The 19,409-nt window shown below is 35.1% G+C and overlaps 1 protein-coding gene across 1 annotated transcript in view; it reads left to right on the forward strand.

The window, feature by feature from the left end:
- The window catches only part of LOC137619030 (uncharacterized), a gene marked incomplete at its 5' end in the record, with an annotated part of 117,374 nt that overhangs the window by 30,414 nt on the left and 67,551 nt on the right, over nucleotides 1–19,409 (forward strand). Inside the window, one exon of the mRNA XM_068349229.1 lies at nucleotides 15,325–15,404. Within this exon, the coding sequence (XP_068205330.1) occupies nucleotides 15,325–15,404 (80 nt within the window). The remainder of the gene's footprint in view (nucleotides 1–15,324; nucleotides 15,405–19,409) is intronic.

Raw genomic sequence — 19,409 nt, forward strand, 5'->3', positions numbered from 1 at the left:
CATACTTACCTATATATCAATTTATATCCATCCAGCAGCAAGCAGGCCCTCGTCATCGTGTTCATCTTAATTGTTTTCCTACAGGGTCTCTCAGGGGTGGGAAGGAGGTGCTCCTTCCGATTAGTGACCCTTTATCCAAGCTATCTTCATCCCCCCCCCCCACAATACCCCACCCTCTGTCTTCCTCTTTCTCTTAGACAAAGCATTTGGATTGCATAACAATTCTCTCTCTCTCTCTCTCTCTCTCTCTCTCTCTCTCTCTCTCTCTCTCTCTCTCTCTCTCTCTCTCTCTCTCTCAAATATATATATATATATATATATATATATATATATATATATATATATATATATATATATATATATATATATATATATATATAAATTTATATATATATATATATATATATATATATATATATATATATATATATGTGTGTGTGTGTGTGTGTGTGTGTGTGTGTGTGTTGATGCCCAACGATTAACTGTAAGTAATGTTTGTTGTCTATTTATCACGATGGTTTATGTTAAGGTTTGCTGTGTGGTAGTTTGCTGGTTCGAGTCTATGCTCGGCCATATGAATTGTTTACTTGGTGTTGGGTTGTTTTAGCTAATTTACGCATAGTTCTCGGTCACGTGAACTTTATGGTAATCTACAGTGTCTTCCTGTAAACAAATGAGGAAACTTATCAGTTTTAAAAGTGATTTCAAACTGAACGAATATAACGAAAGTTTGTATTTACTGAGGAATATTTGGACCGTTTGTTATAGGAACACAATTGTAAGTAAACGCCTATTATACTGTTTTGGAATAACAGATTCATTTTTTCTCATTTGTAAACCTAGATGTTACAAAACGTATGCCTTTAGATGATCCTTAATTATATTGACTTTGTGTATGACCTTTTTGTAATTAGCAGTTATACATGCATAATTTACTTAATTAAGCTTTGCATATTGTTTCTATCAGTCTTAGTTATTTAACTTAATAATTTTGTATACATTAGCATATTATTCATACGTTGATTTCTTTTTCATTTATCCATAGTAATTGAACCACATCACGTCACTTCACATCACTTCAAGTTACGCTACATGCGTTAAGTCTACATGTATAAACGCCCAACAATATAACCATATCGATGTTAACGTCATGGATCTAAATAAGAACTATATGTGCGTGTCAAAATTGTGTTTCTCCATCATTCACGTTAAGCAATAGAAGAATAGTGCATTAACAATATATATATATATATATATATATATATATATATATATATATATATATATATATATATATATATATATATATATATATATATATATGACCTTGTTGCCTAGTAATAGTGATATCATTCCACCCGGGATTCGATTCTCAAGTGAGGCAAAGTACCCTTTTCATATCCCATTGTAGACTGAAGCCGGTAACTGTGGGTTCCCACCGTGGTGGTTTAGAATAACCACACCTCAATTTGAAAAGAGAGAGAGAGAGAGAGAGAGAGAGAGAGAGAGAGAGAGAGAGAGAGAGAGAGAGAGAGAGAGAGAGAGAGAGAGGGAAAGGTGTAATCATATTAAGAAAAGCATAATTTAGGATTTATTAGTTTTTGCTTCAACATTAAGCATTCAAGGCCGAATAAGTTATCTTTGTAAATTGTTTTAAAATTTCATAATATACTTGATTGCCGGTAAAATGTATTACCGACATTCCTTATATATGAACGTTTTTATAACGGAGAAATTATTTTAGTAATAATAATAATCGTGTAAAAGTACTCCCACCATCTCCAGAAAGCGCCAGAGAAGTCCAGACGACAGCGAAGATAAACTTGTTGCAACAAACTCCCGGACATAAACAGTGTCTTCTCTCGGCACCTTCGGCTTCTTCTTCTTCTTCCTCGAAATTCCTCTCGAGATATCAGGAGCAAATGCATAAGTTTCTTAGGCAAATTCCCCAAAAAGGATGATCTGATAAAAGTGTGTTGGTGGAAGAACACTTTGCAGTTCTTTTCCTCTGTGGGATTGCCTCTTGGAGGCCAGCTTTCTTTTCTGACAATTTTGTGATGGTATTTTCCATGCTGGAGGTTCCACGATACTCGTTGTTGCTTGCAAACTTATGTCATTTTCATGACAATTTCTGTATACTCGGTGCTCTCAAAGTTGGTTTATTCCCATTAATGGGTTAGTTGTTCGAGACCATAGTACTTTTTGAGGAGTTTTATAATATATCTTTTTGAAAAAGGATTTTAAAAGTATATTTGTCTTTTTTCAAAGGCTATGTTAGTATTCTGACAATTGTATGATATTCCCTTATTGGATTTTCAATTTTTATTCCTCTGAGTCATGTCGGTTTTCTAGTATTTTTGTGGTAGTTTGACCTTTTGAAGGTCGATTTCCTTAGTCTGTCTGACTATTAATTTGAATTTCCCAGTCTGTTTGACGTTTCTTAGGGGCTCTACTTTCTTCTCACAATTTTGTGAATGCAAGTAGGATTCAAGTGGGATTTTTCCAGTCTGTCTATCATTTCTTTGAGGATCTATTTGTCTCCTAGCAATTTTATGGTAGTGTGTCCATTCCAGTGTATCATCTCCGGAGCCCATGATCCTGTAAGGAAGATTTTCGGGTATACAGTTCGTGCATTTGTCCAGTATATTCCTCAAATCTTTCGAAGCCATATTTTTTGTTTGACTTTTTGCGAATATGAAGCTCTTGTATTATCCATCAGTGTCTTGAATTGATGTATGATATAAATGAGATGAATGCAAGCATGAAATAAACTGTAACTCCGCATATATAGATTCATGTTTCCCCAGTATCCTTAGAAGCCTTGTTGGCAGTGTGGGAATTTTTTTTTAAATCATAACTTTATTGCTAAAATAAGCAATAGAAATTTTTCAAACAGGAAATGTGTAAATTACATGGATGCACAAGGAAAGAAAAACAGAAATATATTAAATATTATTATTATTATTATTATTATTATTATTATTATTATTATTATTATTAGCTAAGCTACAACCCTAGTTGGAAAAGCTAGATGCTATAAGCCCAAGGGCTCCAACAGGAAAAAATAGCCCAGTGAGGAAAAGAAAGAAAGAAATGAATAAACGATATAAGAAGTAATGAAAAATTAAAATATCCTTAAAACAGATAATTAACATATACACTATAAAAAGACTAATGTCAGCCTGTTCAACATAAAAAAAAAAAAATAGCTGCTAGGGTGAAATTTTGAAGTTCTAATGATTCATCTACCCGATTAGGAAGATCATTCCACAACTTGGTCACAGCTGGAATAAAACTTCCAGAATACTGTGTAGTATTGAGCCTCATGATGTAGAAGGCCTGATTATTAGAACTAACTGTATGCCTAGTATTAAGAACAGGATGGAAATATGTAATTATGTCAGTTCCCAATGCCTATAAATAAACATTCTTATAAGATAAGTCCTAAATGAGTTTGAAATGAACATTAGATAACACATCCTAACTCCTGAACAACAGAGGAACGAAGGAGAAACAGAAGACTATTGTTCAGTTTCAGTTCGTCACTTCATGAACACCATCTTAGTTTTCAGTGAATTCTCTGTTATGAAACTTAATAAACAATAAACTTTAAATACCCCTAAAGATGAAAAAATACTCTGTAAAAAAAAAAACGTCAGAGAAAAACTGAAATAATTAAAAAACCCATTGTCGTTTTCCAACTTATCATTTCATATACTGTGCGCCATTTTTCATTTCAAGCCCTTATGATAAGCAAGTGTTTCATGAATAGGATAAAGCTTTAGACTTAAGCCTGCACTCAGTAAGAAAGGTGAATGATGCATGAAATAAACATTAGGTATAAGCAAAGAATAAGATGACCATTGATTTCATGGCTGAAGTAAGTAAAAAATAGCATCAACAAATGCAGCCTTTTCTAGTCCACTACAGGACAAAGGCCTCAAACATGCCAATCTATGTCTGAAGTTTGGGTAATTTTCAACACCAATTTGGCCAACTACGGATTGGTGATAGTGGGAGATTTTCGTCTGATTTCTCAGCAAACCAACCTAGTATGGGTGTCTCTGACTATAGTCAATTTTTTTTAGTGAGGCAGATTAAAACAACCCACTCGCAGGTCTGTCCTTTTAGCTCAGAAAAGTTTCTTGATAGCTGATTGGTCGGAAGTATTCGGACAAAAATACTTCTGACCAATCAGCTATTAGGAAACTATTCCCGAGCTAAAATGGCACACCTGCGAGTCAGTACAAATCTGCCTCACTAAAAAAATTAACTATAGTGTTGCTTTGTTGATATGGGTACACTCGGGCACACTATTCTATCTTATTTCTCTTCCTCTTTTTTTGTTAGTTTTGTATTTTATATAGAAAATATTTATTCTATTGTTACTGTTCTTAAAATATTTTATTTTTTCCTTGTTTCCCTTCCACACTGGGTTTTTTCCTTGTTGTAGCCCCTGGGCTTATAGCATCCTGCTTTTTCAACTAGGGTTGTAGCTTAGCAAGAAATGATAATAATAATAATAATAATAATAATAATAATAATAATAATAATAATAATAATAATAATAATAATAATAATACGCAAACCCTCTCTACACGTCAAGGTATCCTCACTCAGAAATGAGAAGTAAAACACAAATGTTAAATAAAAGTCAGGTTTTTATCTTGTAGGAAAAAATCTCATTTTTTTTTTACTGAAGTTATCATGGCCGTATATGTATGACTTTTTATGATTTGTCACTTCGTATTTTGTGAAAAGTTTCACATAAAAAAGTTTTAAGTAAAAAGACAATTTTTTTCCTGCATATTTCGAAAAACAGCTACACTCTCATACTAAATTTGCAATACAGATTTTGGGTCCTTTTTTCTGATACAACTCTCTACGTTTTACCGAACTACCCGTGATAAAAAGCTTTGATGCCTTTTAATGAATATCACAGCAAAATAAATATGATTTCAGTGTATATGTGGCTATGTTAGCATTTTTACAATTGCATGGGTTGCGGGTGCCGATGTGGTAACGTCCCTGACTGGTGAACGCCAGACTGTGGTTCGAGTCCTCAACCTCGTTAGTTTCGTTGGTCGCTGCAACCTATTCATCCTTGTGGGCTAATGATGGGACGTTTAGGGGAGCTTATAAGTCCATCTGGTAAATGATCAGCAGTCATTGCCAGGCCCTCCTTGGTCCTAGCTTCGGTGGAGAGGGGGCTTAGGCGCTGAGCATACGTAAATAAAGTCAGTCTCTAGGGCAATTGTCCTGCACGATAGGGCAATGTCACTGTCCCTTGCCTCTGCCATTCTTGAGCGGCCTTGAAACCTTTAAATTGCATATGTTTATCATGAAATTTATTATCCTCATTTTTATTATCATTATGATTGGTTATAATCTTCCAAACCGAGGGTCAAAAGAATGCAAAAAAATTAAATAAATAAATAAAGAATAAAAGGATATTTGTTAAATACAAAGCAAAGCACAAAAATAATGTAGTAGCCAGCCTTTTTTTATAAACTTGCATTTATAGTTCCATTGCTTTAAAAAATAGATCCAGCGGTGTTAGCCAGGATTGGCTCGATCTATGTAGAGTAATTGAAGCAAAACTACAAAGAGAAAGTTTTTTTTTTTTCTTTTTTTTTTAATCTCTGGTGTATGGGTTTTAGCGCCAATATCATATTTTACGTAAGGGAGAAAGTTTGAATTGAAAAATATTGGTCGAGACATTTATAGTTCAGAATTTACTTTTTCAGTTGGGAATCGAAGGAGAATTTTATGTATGTATGTATGTATGTATGTATGTATGTATATATATATATATATATATATATATATATGTGTGTGTGTGTGTGTGTGTGTTTGTTTGTGTGTTTGTGTGTGTGTGTTTGTGTATATATATATATATATATATATATATATATATATATATATATATATATATATATATATATATATATATATATATATATATCCTCAAAGTGGTGAATGGTGTTATGTATCAACATGATCAGCAAAACCTTACTTGTCAGGGCCACCCATACTAGGTTGGCTTGCTGTGAGCAATGAAATGGAAATCTCCCATCATCACCAATCCTCAGTGACCAATTATGAAAATAGCCAAATCTCAGACATGTGTAAGGACATGTTTAAGGCCTTTGTCATACAGTGGTCTAGAAACAGCTTTGTTTGTTGTTGTTGTTGTTGTTGTTGTTGATATACATGTATGTGCTTACAGCTACTAAGCTGTAATCCAGATAGGATTCAAGCAACAAGAGCCTTTTATTTTCACTCAACTGAATGAATTCATATTAGTAACAAGCATGTCTGAAAAGTCCATTAAATTCGAGGAGCTGAGAAGTGATTATGGTCAATAACACAAACACACATATACACATTTGTTTGGCCTTCCATAGACATGAATTGTGTCCCTCTACGGGTTTTCATTTTCATCAGGAATTCTTACATCAGTAAAACATCAAAGGAACTTACGAACCTGTAATCCCCTTTCTTCAAAAACACTTTCATTTCCTCATATGACACAGAGAGAAGACTTCATTAAATATTTAGTAGCTAAACTCATCCTCGAAGAACATCAAACGTCTGAGTATAGACTGTGAATACTTGTCTATGAAGGTCCTGATTGAATGTCTTTCTTTCATAACTATGGAAATTAAAGCGAAGCAGAGATCATTGTTTTTGTTAACTTTTGTAAACAAAGGTTCGGATTTAGTGTTGGCAGCCATCTCTAAGCCATAGTTATTGAACCTTTTCATGGAATATTTCAACAGAAAAATAATTCCATCCATTGTTGGTAGCCTATTGGAAACGTCCCTGCCTGGTGATCTGCTGGTCTGGAGTTCGTGATTCGCTCAAGATTAATAGTTTTTCTCATTGTCTGCAACCTCACCATCCCTGTCAACTTAAGATGGAGATTTTTGGGGAGCCTATAGGTCTACCTGCTGAGTCATCAGAAGCCGTTGTCTGGCCCTCCCTGGTCCTTGCTGGGGTGGAAAGTCAATCTCTAGGGCATAGTCACTGTTCCATGTCTCTGCCATTCATGAGTGACCTTTAAACTTTGAATCTCTATCTGTCCTGGAGTATTGACATTTCTGTGGTTTAGGATGATAGATATGGGTAAAAAAACTAATTGTAAATACAAGGATTTAAACTATCATATTTGAAACGGATAAGGAAAAGGATGGTTGATTCATAGACACTTCCGTCATAAGAAAACTTACAAAATAGGCGTATAATGTATATATGAAATCAGCAGCTGTAGATACTACTATTCACATCTCGAGTTTATGACGTTGCTTTAAAGTCCACGTTTGGCTAAAGTCTTTCTCTTAGACCACGCAGTTTAGAAAAGACATTTGATACAATGCACCAAAGATTGGCGGAACTAGATATACAGTACAACAACAACAACAACAACAACAACAACAACAACAACAACAACAACAACTACAAAACAGTCGTTTCTAGTCCATTGTAAGATAAAGGCCTCGGTCGTGTCTCTATTCATGTCTGGAGTTTAGCCAATTTTCATCATCTGCAGACTGGTGATGGCTGGAGACTAGTCTGATCGCCCTCAGCAAACCTACTTAGTATGGGTGGCCCTGACCAATGCAGCTTCCTCGATCATGGCATTACACAAACCATTTCACCACATTATGGTATCCATACTCAGTACTATAAAGGTTATTCATTTGATAACCTTGTAGAGTTTTATTACAAATAGAGTTATTGTATATTGAAAAAAATATTATTGAACATTTCAAATCCAATTAATCCTTTACTTTTAATATCCCAAAACAAAGTCAATCTATATTCAAATGAAAAAGAACCCGATTTCGGTGTTTAAAATCCTGCAGTGTAATAATTTCAACATGAATTCATGTCGTAGAAACTGTTGGATCTATTTCTCAAAGAATAGTGGAAAACAGTGGCAAAAAGATCGAAGCTATAACTGGAATGAGACTGAGAGCGGATTTTTTTACAGCAGTTGTGTCTGAACAAAAGGACGATTTTAGAATTTGCATTCATCATTCAGATTGAAAATATGAATATTTCTGCTGGTTAGTGAAATTCTGACTGTATGGATATATCAGCTGGTCAGTGAAATTCGAACTACATGAATATATCAGCTGGTCAGTGAAATTCTGACTGCACGAATATATCAGCTATTCAGTGAAATTCTAACTGCACAAGAATATCAGCTGGTCAGTGAAATTCTGACTGCAGAAATATATCAGGTAGTCAATGAAATTCTTACTGCACTAATACATCAGCTGGTCAGTGAAATTCTGACTGCACAAAGATATCAGCTAGTCAGTGAAATTCCTACTGCACTAATATATCAGCAGGTCAGTGAAATACTGACTGCACAAACATATCAGCTAGTCATTGAAATTCTGAATGCATGAGTATATCAGCTGGTTAATGAAATTCTGACTGCAGAAATACATCAGCTATTCGGTGAAATTCTGACTGCACTAATATATCAGCTGGTCAGTGGAATTCTGTCTACATGAATATATCAGCTAGTTATCAAGGCTGATCACCATCACAGAACCCTTTCAAGTCATTATTCTGCATCTTGAAATAGAGGTCATTGTGGGACCCGATGTCTTGTCAAGCAAAAAGGTATTAGATCTAGACTTAAAAGGTCAATCTTTCAAACAACAATCAAGCAAAACGTTGCCTTTATCCTCATAAGACGTTTAACGTTATCAACTGTTTTCTGTAAGAAATTAATTACTTCCACCAACGAAATTGGGAGGAGGTTATATTTTCGCCCATGTTTGTCTATTTGTTTGTTTTGTGAATAACTTCCTGGCCATAATCTTACTTATAGAGTAGTGAAATTTTCAGGGGTTAATTGTTATGTTGAGACGTGAAAGTGATTTAATTTTGAAAGTTTTAGTTGGTCAAAGGTGAAGGTCGAGCAAAAGGATGACCGAATTAACCCTACCCTTAACCCGAAATTCTCACATGGTGGTCATAGACTGCAAATACGCCTACTGTCTAAATTCATTCTGGGAAAAGCAAGGTGGGTTCGAGAAATAAGCTGCCGTGACGGAGGTCTGCACTCTCAGAGTGCCTTTCTAGTTCTTACATATTATCAGGGATAAGATAAACTTTTTTGGGTAGCCAATTACATGTCAATCTTTTCCCTCTTTATTATTTTGTCAACCAGTTAAGTATGATTCTTTTAGCGGTTATTAATTTCTCACAGATTTTCCTCTTTTTTCTGTTGGTGGTTCAGAACTTCAAACCTGCTGTGAAGGTTTTCATGTTGAACAGGCTAAGTTAAGTCTCTCCTCATAATTTCTATATGAAATATCTGTTATTAGGATGTTAATAATTTGAAAATATTTTACTTTAATTGTTCATTACTTCTTATATCCTTTTATTTCCTTTTTTCCTTTCCTCACTCGGCTATTTTTCCCTGTTGGAGCCCTTGGGCTTATAGCATCTTGCTTTTCCAACTAGGGATGTAGCTTGGATAATAATAATAATAATAATAATAATAATAATAATAATAATAATAATAATAATAACTGTAAGGAATCAGCCATAGAGATGCGATGATCCATTGGGAGATGAAACAGAGCATCTACAGCATCACATCATCTAGTCCTTGGTGTGATATTTTGTTAACTCAGTTAGGTATTGCCAAGAGACTTGTAATTGGGTCTGATGTAACCCAAGACGTCTTCTGATTCGATCTGGGGTCATATTTATTAATATAAGAATTGGTGAGAGAGAGAGAGAGAGAGAGAGAGAGAGAGAGAGAGAGAGAGAGAGAGAGAGAGAGAGAGATGTGCATATGTTGAGATTAATCATTCAGTATATACATATATAAATATAATTATATATAGGCAATATATATATATATATATATATATATATATATATATATATATATATATACATATATGTATATGCATATACATATACATATATGTATGTGTGTATATATATACATATATATAAATATATATATATATATATATATATATATATATATATATATATATATATATATATATATATATATATATACATATATATATATATATATATATATATATATGTGTGTGTGTGTGTGTGTGTGTGTGTGTATGTTTTACATGTTTCTTGGCACCAGTATGTTTGTAGTAGAAGCTATATATGATTTTATTTTTACTGATTTCCTAGCTAGTACATAATAATATAACATTATGTAGAGAGAAACACCAAAAATTATTAAGTTAAACTAAGGTTATTATCAATTTTTTAGAAAAATAGATAGTATCCTTGTATAGAAATACAGTTGGAAAATTGACACAACGAGAGAGAGGCTATATTTCAATTTGATAACAAGAAATGTGAGAAAGAGAGTAAAGGAGAGAAGAATTAGAATAACGACTAAACGTAAAAGAGAGAGAGAGAGAGAGAGAGAGAGAGAGAGAGAGAGAGAGAGAGAGAGAGAGAGAGAGAGAGAGACTATTGATTCCCGTGTGTAGCTGTTGAAACATCAACAACTCGATTAACAGAATCCAACTGACATACCTAGCGTGTCACTCTCCTTCCTCTCACACATATCCAGCTCTTTTTTCTCTCTCTCTCTCTCTCTCTCTCTCTCTCTCTCTCTCTCTCTCTCTCTCTCTCATATGTTGTCATGGATTACGACAAGTGTTTATAAAATGCAAGCACATAATGATTATATAAGAATAAGTTTTAAGATAATTGTGTAAACCAATTTAGTTTTGAATTGCTACTGTAACAACTTGTTACAATAGTGTGAAACTCGAACGAATGGTTTATTTATGTTTTTTTTTGCTGATATCTCTTCAGTGTCGTTGGAAAGCGTCAGTATAGTCGGTCAGTTAGTGATTAATTCTGTTACTGCTTGCAACATTGTGTATCCCGGTTCGAGATACAAGGTAGAAATCCCTTCATATGCTAATGTGTCAGCTGCTTATAAGAGTATTTGCAATTTAATAGGAATTTCGGGCCATGTTGCAAGTATTATGCCAATTTATATTCCACTAAGGGGATTATAAAAGAGTATTTAAACAGCAAATCTGAGTTTTTGGATACCCAAGTAATAAATACAACGTAATATACAAGCTAAGTTAGGTGGGTACCACGAATTACTGGAATCGCCCGGATTTACTGGAATCTCCAGGTAAATACTGGAATCCCCTTGAAAATTACCGAAATACCCTACAATATCACTGCAAACCCTTAGAAATCGATAAATAATGTGTTTTTATTCATTTACATTATTTTTTAGTAAATTAGTTAAATAAAATGTGTATTTTAAAGCATTTTTCTATATACCCTTTACACAATATATAAAAGGGTACAAAAGGGTACAGAACCTAACAAACCCACCTAACCTAACCTAGTAGTTCTCTGGTCACAACCCCAGCCGGGGACAAACCCCCGGACCCCCTTCCCAGGTCACAGCCCCTAGCCGGAGGCAAGCCCCCGGACCCCTTTCCCAGGTCACAAACCTTCCCAGGTCACAGACCTTCCCAGGTCACAACCCCTAGCCAAGGTTCTACCTACAAATATACAAAAAATACAAATGCTAAAAACATAAAAATAATTTATTTTAATAAAAACCCATATTATTTATCGATTTCTAAGGATTTCCAGTGATATTGTAGGGGATTTCGGTAATTTTCAAGGGGATTCCAGTAAATCCAGGGGATTTTAGTAATTTGAGGTAACGAAGTTAGGTTATATTGGCGTACTCATCATAAGACCAGGTTTTAGTTCAATTTCCTAATTTGGAAATTAGTTGTCGGGTAAAAATATACAGCATACAACAACAACAACAACAAATGCAGCTGTTTCTAATCCACTGGAGAACAAAGCCCTCGAACTTGCCAAGTCTGGTGTTTGGACAATTTTCATCTAGCTGGCTAGTGCGGATAAGTGGTGATGGGAAATTTTCGTCCGATCGCTCACAGTAAACTAACCTAGTAGAGATTTGCTTTTCATGGTGATACGCAAACCCTTTCACCACGTTAGGGTAACCCTATTCAAAAAGATACATACATACATACATTCTTACATATGGGTAATATTATAGAAAAACACGGGACACACTTTACTGATAAAAAAAAAAATTGGGGTATGTATAGAAAAGCTTCCATTTTCTTTGAAAATGATCTTTAGTTCCCTCACAAAGATATACCCTAATATATCCTGCGGTAATGGGGGCCACCCAGTGGAAACCGGGTGTTTTGGATGTTGAAAATTTACCGGCGCATCTATAAATAATGGTAAAAGTAACCTTATCTTCTCTATATATTATTCTGTGGGACACAATAAGTCTATAAAAAATTGCTCAAAATATGGGGATCCTCTTCCCCTTAAATGTTTATTTCAGTCTTTTGTTTACATTTTGCAAGTCAGATATTTCTGCACCTGTTTGTGCCTTTGTGCATGGTTTCTTGCGTGATTACAAGTTTATACTTCTGCATACAAGCCCGCATACTTGTTGCTCCTTGACGAGTTTATACTTACTGCTCACATTCATCATTCTCCTATCGTGCATACCATGTGACAAAGCTTACTATATTTGGGCACTTCTGTACACTGGAGTGTGAATCTAGGCAGTTCTTTGACATATCCCGTTTTCTCCAACAACACTTCAGTTCTTTATAGCTACGTTACGTGTAATGGCTACTATTTTGGCTAATTCGATGCTATAGCCAAGTTTTATGGTACTCCAGGTGTAGTGAATATATTTCTAAAAGCTCATTGTGTTATCCCTCAACGGTTAAAAGTGTCCCAAGTGCGATTCTGACTTAGCTTTGAGGAAAAACCAGCACAATTCCTACTGCAACAGTTCTGTAAAGATTGCTAAGATGAAAAAAGAGAGACGCAGGTGTCAATGATAAGGTAAGGATTTATTTGTGATTTACTTTTAGTTTGTGATCTGGGAAGGTTTGTGACCTGAGAAGAGGGGTCTGGGGGCCTGGTCCCCAACTATGAGTTGTGACCTGGGAACTACTATGTTATGTTTAGGTGGGTTTGTTAGGTTCTGTACCCTTTTACATATCTCAAAACTGTTAAATAATTACGTTATGTGACCTGGAAAGTAGAGTTCAAGGTGATTGTCCCCGGCTAGGAATTGTGACATATGAACTACCAGGTTAGGTGAGGTTCTTGGGTTCTGTACCCTTTTACAAATCCTAAAAGTGTTGAATTACGTTATTTGACCTGGAAAGGGAGGTTCAGGGTGATTGTCCCCAGGCTAGGAGTTGTGACCTGGGAACTACTAGGTTAGGTTAGGTGGGTTTTGTTAGGTTCTGTACCCTTTTACAAATCTCAAACGTATTAAATAATTAAGTTTTGTGACCTGGGGAAGGGGGTACTGGGTGATTGCCCCCAGGGTAGGGGTTGTGACCTGGGAACTAGGGTCGGTTGGTTTGTTAGGTTGTGTACCTTTTTAGAAATCTCAAAAGTGTTAAATAATTAAGATTTGTTACCTGAAACGGGGATACAGTGTGATTGCCAATAAGCTAGGGGCTCTGACTGGGAACTACTAGGTTTAGTTAGGTGAGTTTGTTAGGTTCTGTACCCTTTTACAAATCTCAAAAGTAATGAATAATTATGTTTTGTGACCTGGGTAAGGGGTTACGAGTGATTGCCCTCTGGCTAAGGTTTGTGTCCTGGGAACTACTAGGTTAGGTTAGGTTGGTTTATGGGGTTGTGTACCCTTTAACAAATCTCAGAAGTGTTAGATAATTACGTTTTGTGACCTGTGAAGGGGTTCCGGGGTGATTGTCCCCCGGCTAGGAGTTATGACATAAGAACTACTAGGTTAGGTTTGGTTGGTTTGTTAGATTGTGCACCCTTTTATAAATTTCATAAGCGTTGAATAATTACGTTTTGCGATCTGGGAAAGGGTTCAGGGGTGATTGTCCCCCGGCTAGGAGTTGTGACCTGAGAACTACTAGGTTAGGTTAGGTGAGTTTGTTAGGTTCTGTACACTTTTACAAATCTCAAAAGTGTTGAATAATTACGTTATGCAGACAAAGAAGAAGACCTGTGAAGGGGTTCCGGGGTGATTGTCCCCCGGCTAGGAGCTGTGACAATGTAATTACTAAGTTAGGTTAGGTGGGTTTGTTAGGCTGTGTACCCTTTTACAAACCTGAAAAGTGTTGAAAAATTACGTTTTGTGACCTGGAAGGGGATTCCGGGGTGATTGTCCCCCGGCTGGGAGTTGTGACTTGGGAACTACAAGGTTAGGGGAGTTTGTTAGGTTCTGTACCCTTTTACAAATTTCAAAAGTGTTAAATAATTCAGTTATGTGACCTGGAAAGGGGGTGATTACACCCTAAGTATGGGTTGTGACTCGGGAACTACTAGGTTAGGTTAGGTGGGTTTGTTAGGGTCTGTACCCATTTGCTAATCTCAAAAGTGTTAAATAATCATGTTTTGTGCTTTTTCTTCAAAAAAGCACAAAACTTGTGTCCTTTGGGAATGGTTTATTTGCACTGAAAATAAAGGTTAAATTCGATGACAGCATATATATATATATATATATATATATATATATATATATATATATATATATATATGTGTGTGTGTGTGTGTGTGTGTGCCTGTGTTTGTGTGTGTGTGTGTGTGAGTAAAGAAAGGTATTTTCGATTAGAGAAAGCATGATATTTAGATGGAAGGCCATGGAAGCAGAAACTTACCTTTTTTAACTACATTTATTAAGAAAAACAAGCTTTCGGTAAATCATCTACGCCTTCATTAAGGATAAAAATCATTGACATTGACGAAAAGATATACATCGATTCGTAAAATCTTAGAATAAAACTTTAGTGTATACAAGAATAATGATAAGCAACAAAACTTAAACTATATAAATTACAATACACTAGGGCAAAATGTCTATTATAGGAACTAGAATAAATACAAACAACAAAAACTGACAAGAAATATGCCAAAAAATATATATCACAACACAAACACGGAACTTGGTCAGTAAATTCAAGCAACAGACTAAAAATTAAAAGTTAGTGCCTAACTATAGATTATTCACAACATAGAAAAAAACTATGCGAAATGAATTATTAAGCAACAAGTAAAGAAGCACAAATAGTTGAGGGATTTTGGAATTGGGGATAGATAATTAATGTCAAGAGATTCTAGGTGTCTGGGATTATAATTTGAATAAAATAATCGATGGCTCACTCTCATTCAAAAGCATGATTACCATTGGACGAAAATATAGTTCAAAATGTATATCTTTCTTGTCACGCTGAACCGCCTTGCCAGACGTATAACTATTCGGTTTCTCTATCTCTCTAGTAAGGGGGAGAAATTTTTCATACCCAGGTGAGAGCGAGTGCCTCGAGAGTATACTCGGAAACCACAACTGCCGTGGTGTAGTTAGGAAAGGTGGAGGGGATGGAAGGGGTTGAATCTGTGTGCACGTGCTCTTGTGCGTGTATGTGGAAATCTATCTAGATAATTAGGCGTCCATTTTGATGGGTTGCGTACATTAGTATGTATGTGTTTGTGTGTATATATATATATATATATATATATATATATATATATATATATATATATATATATATATATATATATATATATATATATATATATAGATATATCTATATATATATATATATATATATATATATATATATATATATATATATATATGTAATATAATATATATAATATATAATATATATCTTATAAATACAAACACCAAAAGCCATCAAACAATCCAATGATAGAGAAAGCACTTCCTAGGATGCCTTTGTGAGACGCCTCATCGAGGGTGTTGGACTCAAAAGGTCAATCTGTTTTGACCCAGGACGAGTTATGCAAAGGCTGACGGACGTGCAAGATTGAGTGGAGGCTCGAGTGAATGGTCTACCCTGGTTTACCTTCAGAATTGGATTTGCATGCAGAATGACCGGGTGTCCTTTCAAAGGTGAACTTCGCTCGCATTGCGTACGCGTTGCATAATGTGTGCAAATGCATTTCCTATGTGTTGCGTAATGCGTACTTAATGCATAATGCGTGTGAATGCATCGCATATGTATTGTGTAATGCGTGCAAATGTATTGCGTACGTGTGCGTAATGCGTGGGAATGCATTCCGCACTGCATACATACGCGTCTTTTTGAACTGGGTGGAACGGGAGAGAGGTCCTTTTGACGGGTAAATTTCGTGGATTTGTTCTGTGATAAGAGAAAATTTGGTTGAAGCCAGATTCAATGCAAACTTCGAGTGTGGAATTTGTGTTGTCTAGTTTCACGATTGTTGGTGAAAATTTTGATATTCCAGTGAAAGGAGTCTGGCGTTCGCTTTGGATTTTCATTTTGGTCAAAGGGAATGGATTAAAGAGTTTTACAAAGTGTGGTTTTTTGTTTGGGAATAAAAATAGAATTGTAAATTATATATTGTGTGAAAATAATGATACTTGGGTCGGGTGAATGCGAACATGAGCTTTGGAAATTATACATTTGGGTGTAAAATTGTGGTAAAAAATATATTGTTGAAAGGTTTACTGCATTTGTCTTCGTGAGCATAATGAAATGATTTGAATAATGAACTATTTAAAGATATTCTACATTATGTGGAAATATAAGGCTATTTTTATGATTCAGTGAAAAATGAATATGCAGTTTTTTTTTCGAGTAATGTGCATTCAATGAATAAATTTTTTTGGAGCTTAAATATAAAATGTGATTTTGTTTGCGGTTGAGAGAGATTGAAAAATTTAACGTTTCTTGAGGGAAAATGTGTTGATATATTATTGAGAACCTTTAACGTTGTCATGCAAATGTTTGATTTCCGGGTGATATATGAGTATAATTATGGGGATAATTTCATCCTCATCATCATCATCATTGCCGCAAAGGGCCTCAGCCAAACTTCGCCAGTCGCCTCTGTCTTGAGCTTTTAAATCAATACTTCTCCATTCATCCTCTCCTACTTCACGCTTCATAGTAGTGTCAGCCATATAGGCCTGGGTCTTTCAACTCTTCTAGTGCCTTGTGGGGTCCGGTTGAAGCTTTGGAGAACTAATCTCTCAGGGAGTGCAAAGAACATGTCCAAACCATCTCCATCTACCCTTCACCATGATCTCGCCCACACTTGACACTTGAGTAATCTCTCTTCTAGGTTCATTTCTAACCCTGTCCTGCCATTCAACTCCCAGTGCTCTTCTGAGGGTTTTGTTTCATTTTCATATCATGACTCATGTTCATACAGTAACACCGATCTCAGTAAACTGTTATATAGCCTGATTTTTATGTAATTTCAGGAAATTTGATGTCCAAATTTTACTTAACCTGATTTGATTTTTTCAATCTTTCTTCAAACTTCGATTCTAAAGACAAGCAAGCAAGTTGGGTTTGTGTATCGCTATGATTAGCAAACCTGTACTAGTCAGGGACACCCATACTAGGTTGCTTTGTTGTGAGAACGACCAGAGGAAAATCTCCCATCACCAACCATCATAATCTTTATTAGGGGAAGATAGTTAAAATGATAGGTAAAAGTTATTAAAGATTTTTCCATATCGAGGTCAATAAAAAGGAAAGAATAAAAGAGTGAGGCTAATATGATTTGGAAGATGCTACAATCAGAGAATTGTATAAGTTATAATGAAAATGTTTCGTTAGATGATCGATATGGACCCGCCCGAAAAGTAGTTCACTCGACTTCAGTGGAGGGTTGGATTTAAACCCAAAACAAGTAAACAAGTAAGTAATGAGTAGTAGGTTGACCAAGGCACCAGCCACCCGTTGAGATACTACCGCTGGAGAGGTATGAGGTCCTTTGACTGGGCAGACAGTACTACATTGGATCCTTTTCTCTAATTACAGTTAATTTTCCCTTTGCCTACACACACTCCAAATAGTCTGGAAAATTTTTTACAAATTCTCCTCTCCCCTCATACACCTGACAACACTGAGATTATCAAACAATTCTTCTTCACCCAAGGGGTTAACTACTGCACTGTAATTGTTCAGTGGACCCTTTCCTCTTGGTAAGGGTAGAAGAGATTCCTTGGCTATGGTAAGCAGCTCATCTAGGAGAAGGATAATCCCAAATCAAACCATTGCTCTCTAGTCTTGGGTAGTGCCATAGCCTCTGTACCATAATCTTCTATTGTCTTGGAGTAGAGTTCTCGGGGTTGAGGGTACACTCGAGCACACTATTCTATATAATTTCTCTTTACCTTTTTTGTTAAAGTTTTTATAGTATAAATAGAATATATTTATTTTAATGCTGCTGCTGTACTTAAAATATTTGTTTTCCTTGTTTCTTCTCCCCACTGTTCTGTTCCCTGTTGGGGTCCCTGGGCTTATAGCATCCTGCTTTTCCAACTAGGGTTGTAACTTAGTAAGTAATAATAATTATAACAACAATTTTGAGTGTTACACCTTTATCCTCTTGTTAGGAGGTAGGTTATAGATTTGTATGCAAATCCCACAAAAAATGCACCAAAATTTGATAAATCTACTTCTCAGGATAAAAATTAAATTAACTATGCTAAAAAAAAAGAACCGTAATTATAATAGGAAATTCTCCGTAAAAGAATATACTGTTCTTTGCCATATTTCAGTAAAATACAGGTGACCGTAATTTTATCCTACTTTATCATCTAATACAGGCTGGTGACAGTAATATCACTCCTTTATATCAATATGTCCAGTTTTAAAACGGTAAATGTCTGTCAACATTTATTTCAGGATTTTACCTTTTTTTTTACCTCCATTTTACATGTATATAAAAATATGTATCAATTGATGTTGTCTGCGTGCACTGTTAAAAATATGCCGTAAAATAACTAAAAATCCTGGAATAAATGTTGCCAGGCATTTCCTGTTTCAAAAATGGATATATTCACGTAAAGGAGGGATATTACGGTCACCAACCCGTAAAAGATAATAACAAAGTATGGTAAAATTACGGTCGCCTGTATTTTACTAAAATACGGTTGAGAACAGTATATTTTTACGTTGAATATCCGATTAAAATTACGGTTTTTTAACAGTGTAAATATTATTTCCAATGGTTAATAAGTTACTTTAAAAATGGCAATGTATAATTACTTATATTTTTGCCGATTGGATTTGAGGAAATCTCATATTAATTAGAATTAGCAGACAGATTTATAAGAAATCTACCAGGTATAGATTCGCCTGGACTAAAATACTAACAATTAAACGCGTATATATATAAAAAAAATAATTCATTTAAAGTTGTGAAAAAGTATAATAACTTTTTCTAAAGAATTCTCGCCTAGGAAAAAGGTCCAATGGCCGAGAATAAAAGAGAATGAATGTGAGAACAGGAGCGACAAATGAAATGGGAAATTACCTGGGAAAAAATTATTGAAAACGGATGGGAAAAAAATGATGAAA

Source organism: Palaemon carinicauda, chromosome 25 (assembly GCF_036898095.1).
Source record: "Palaemon carinicauda isolate YSFRI2023 chromosome 25, ASM3689809v2, whole genome shotgun sequence".
Lineage (NCBI taxonomy): Eukaryota > Metazoa > Arthropoda > Malacostraca > Decapoda > Palaemonidae > Palaemon > Palaemon carinicauda.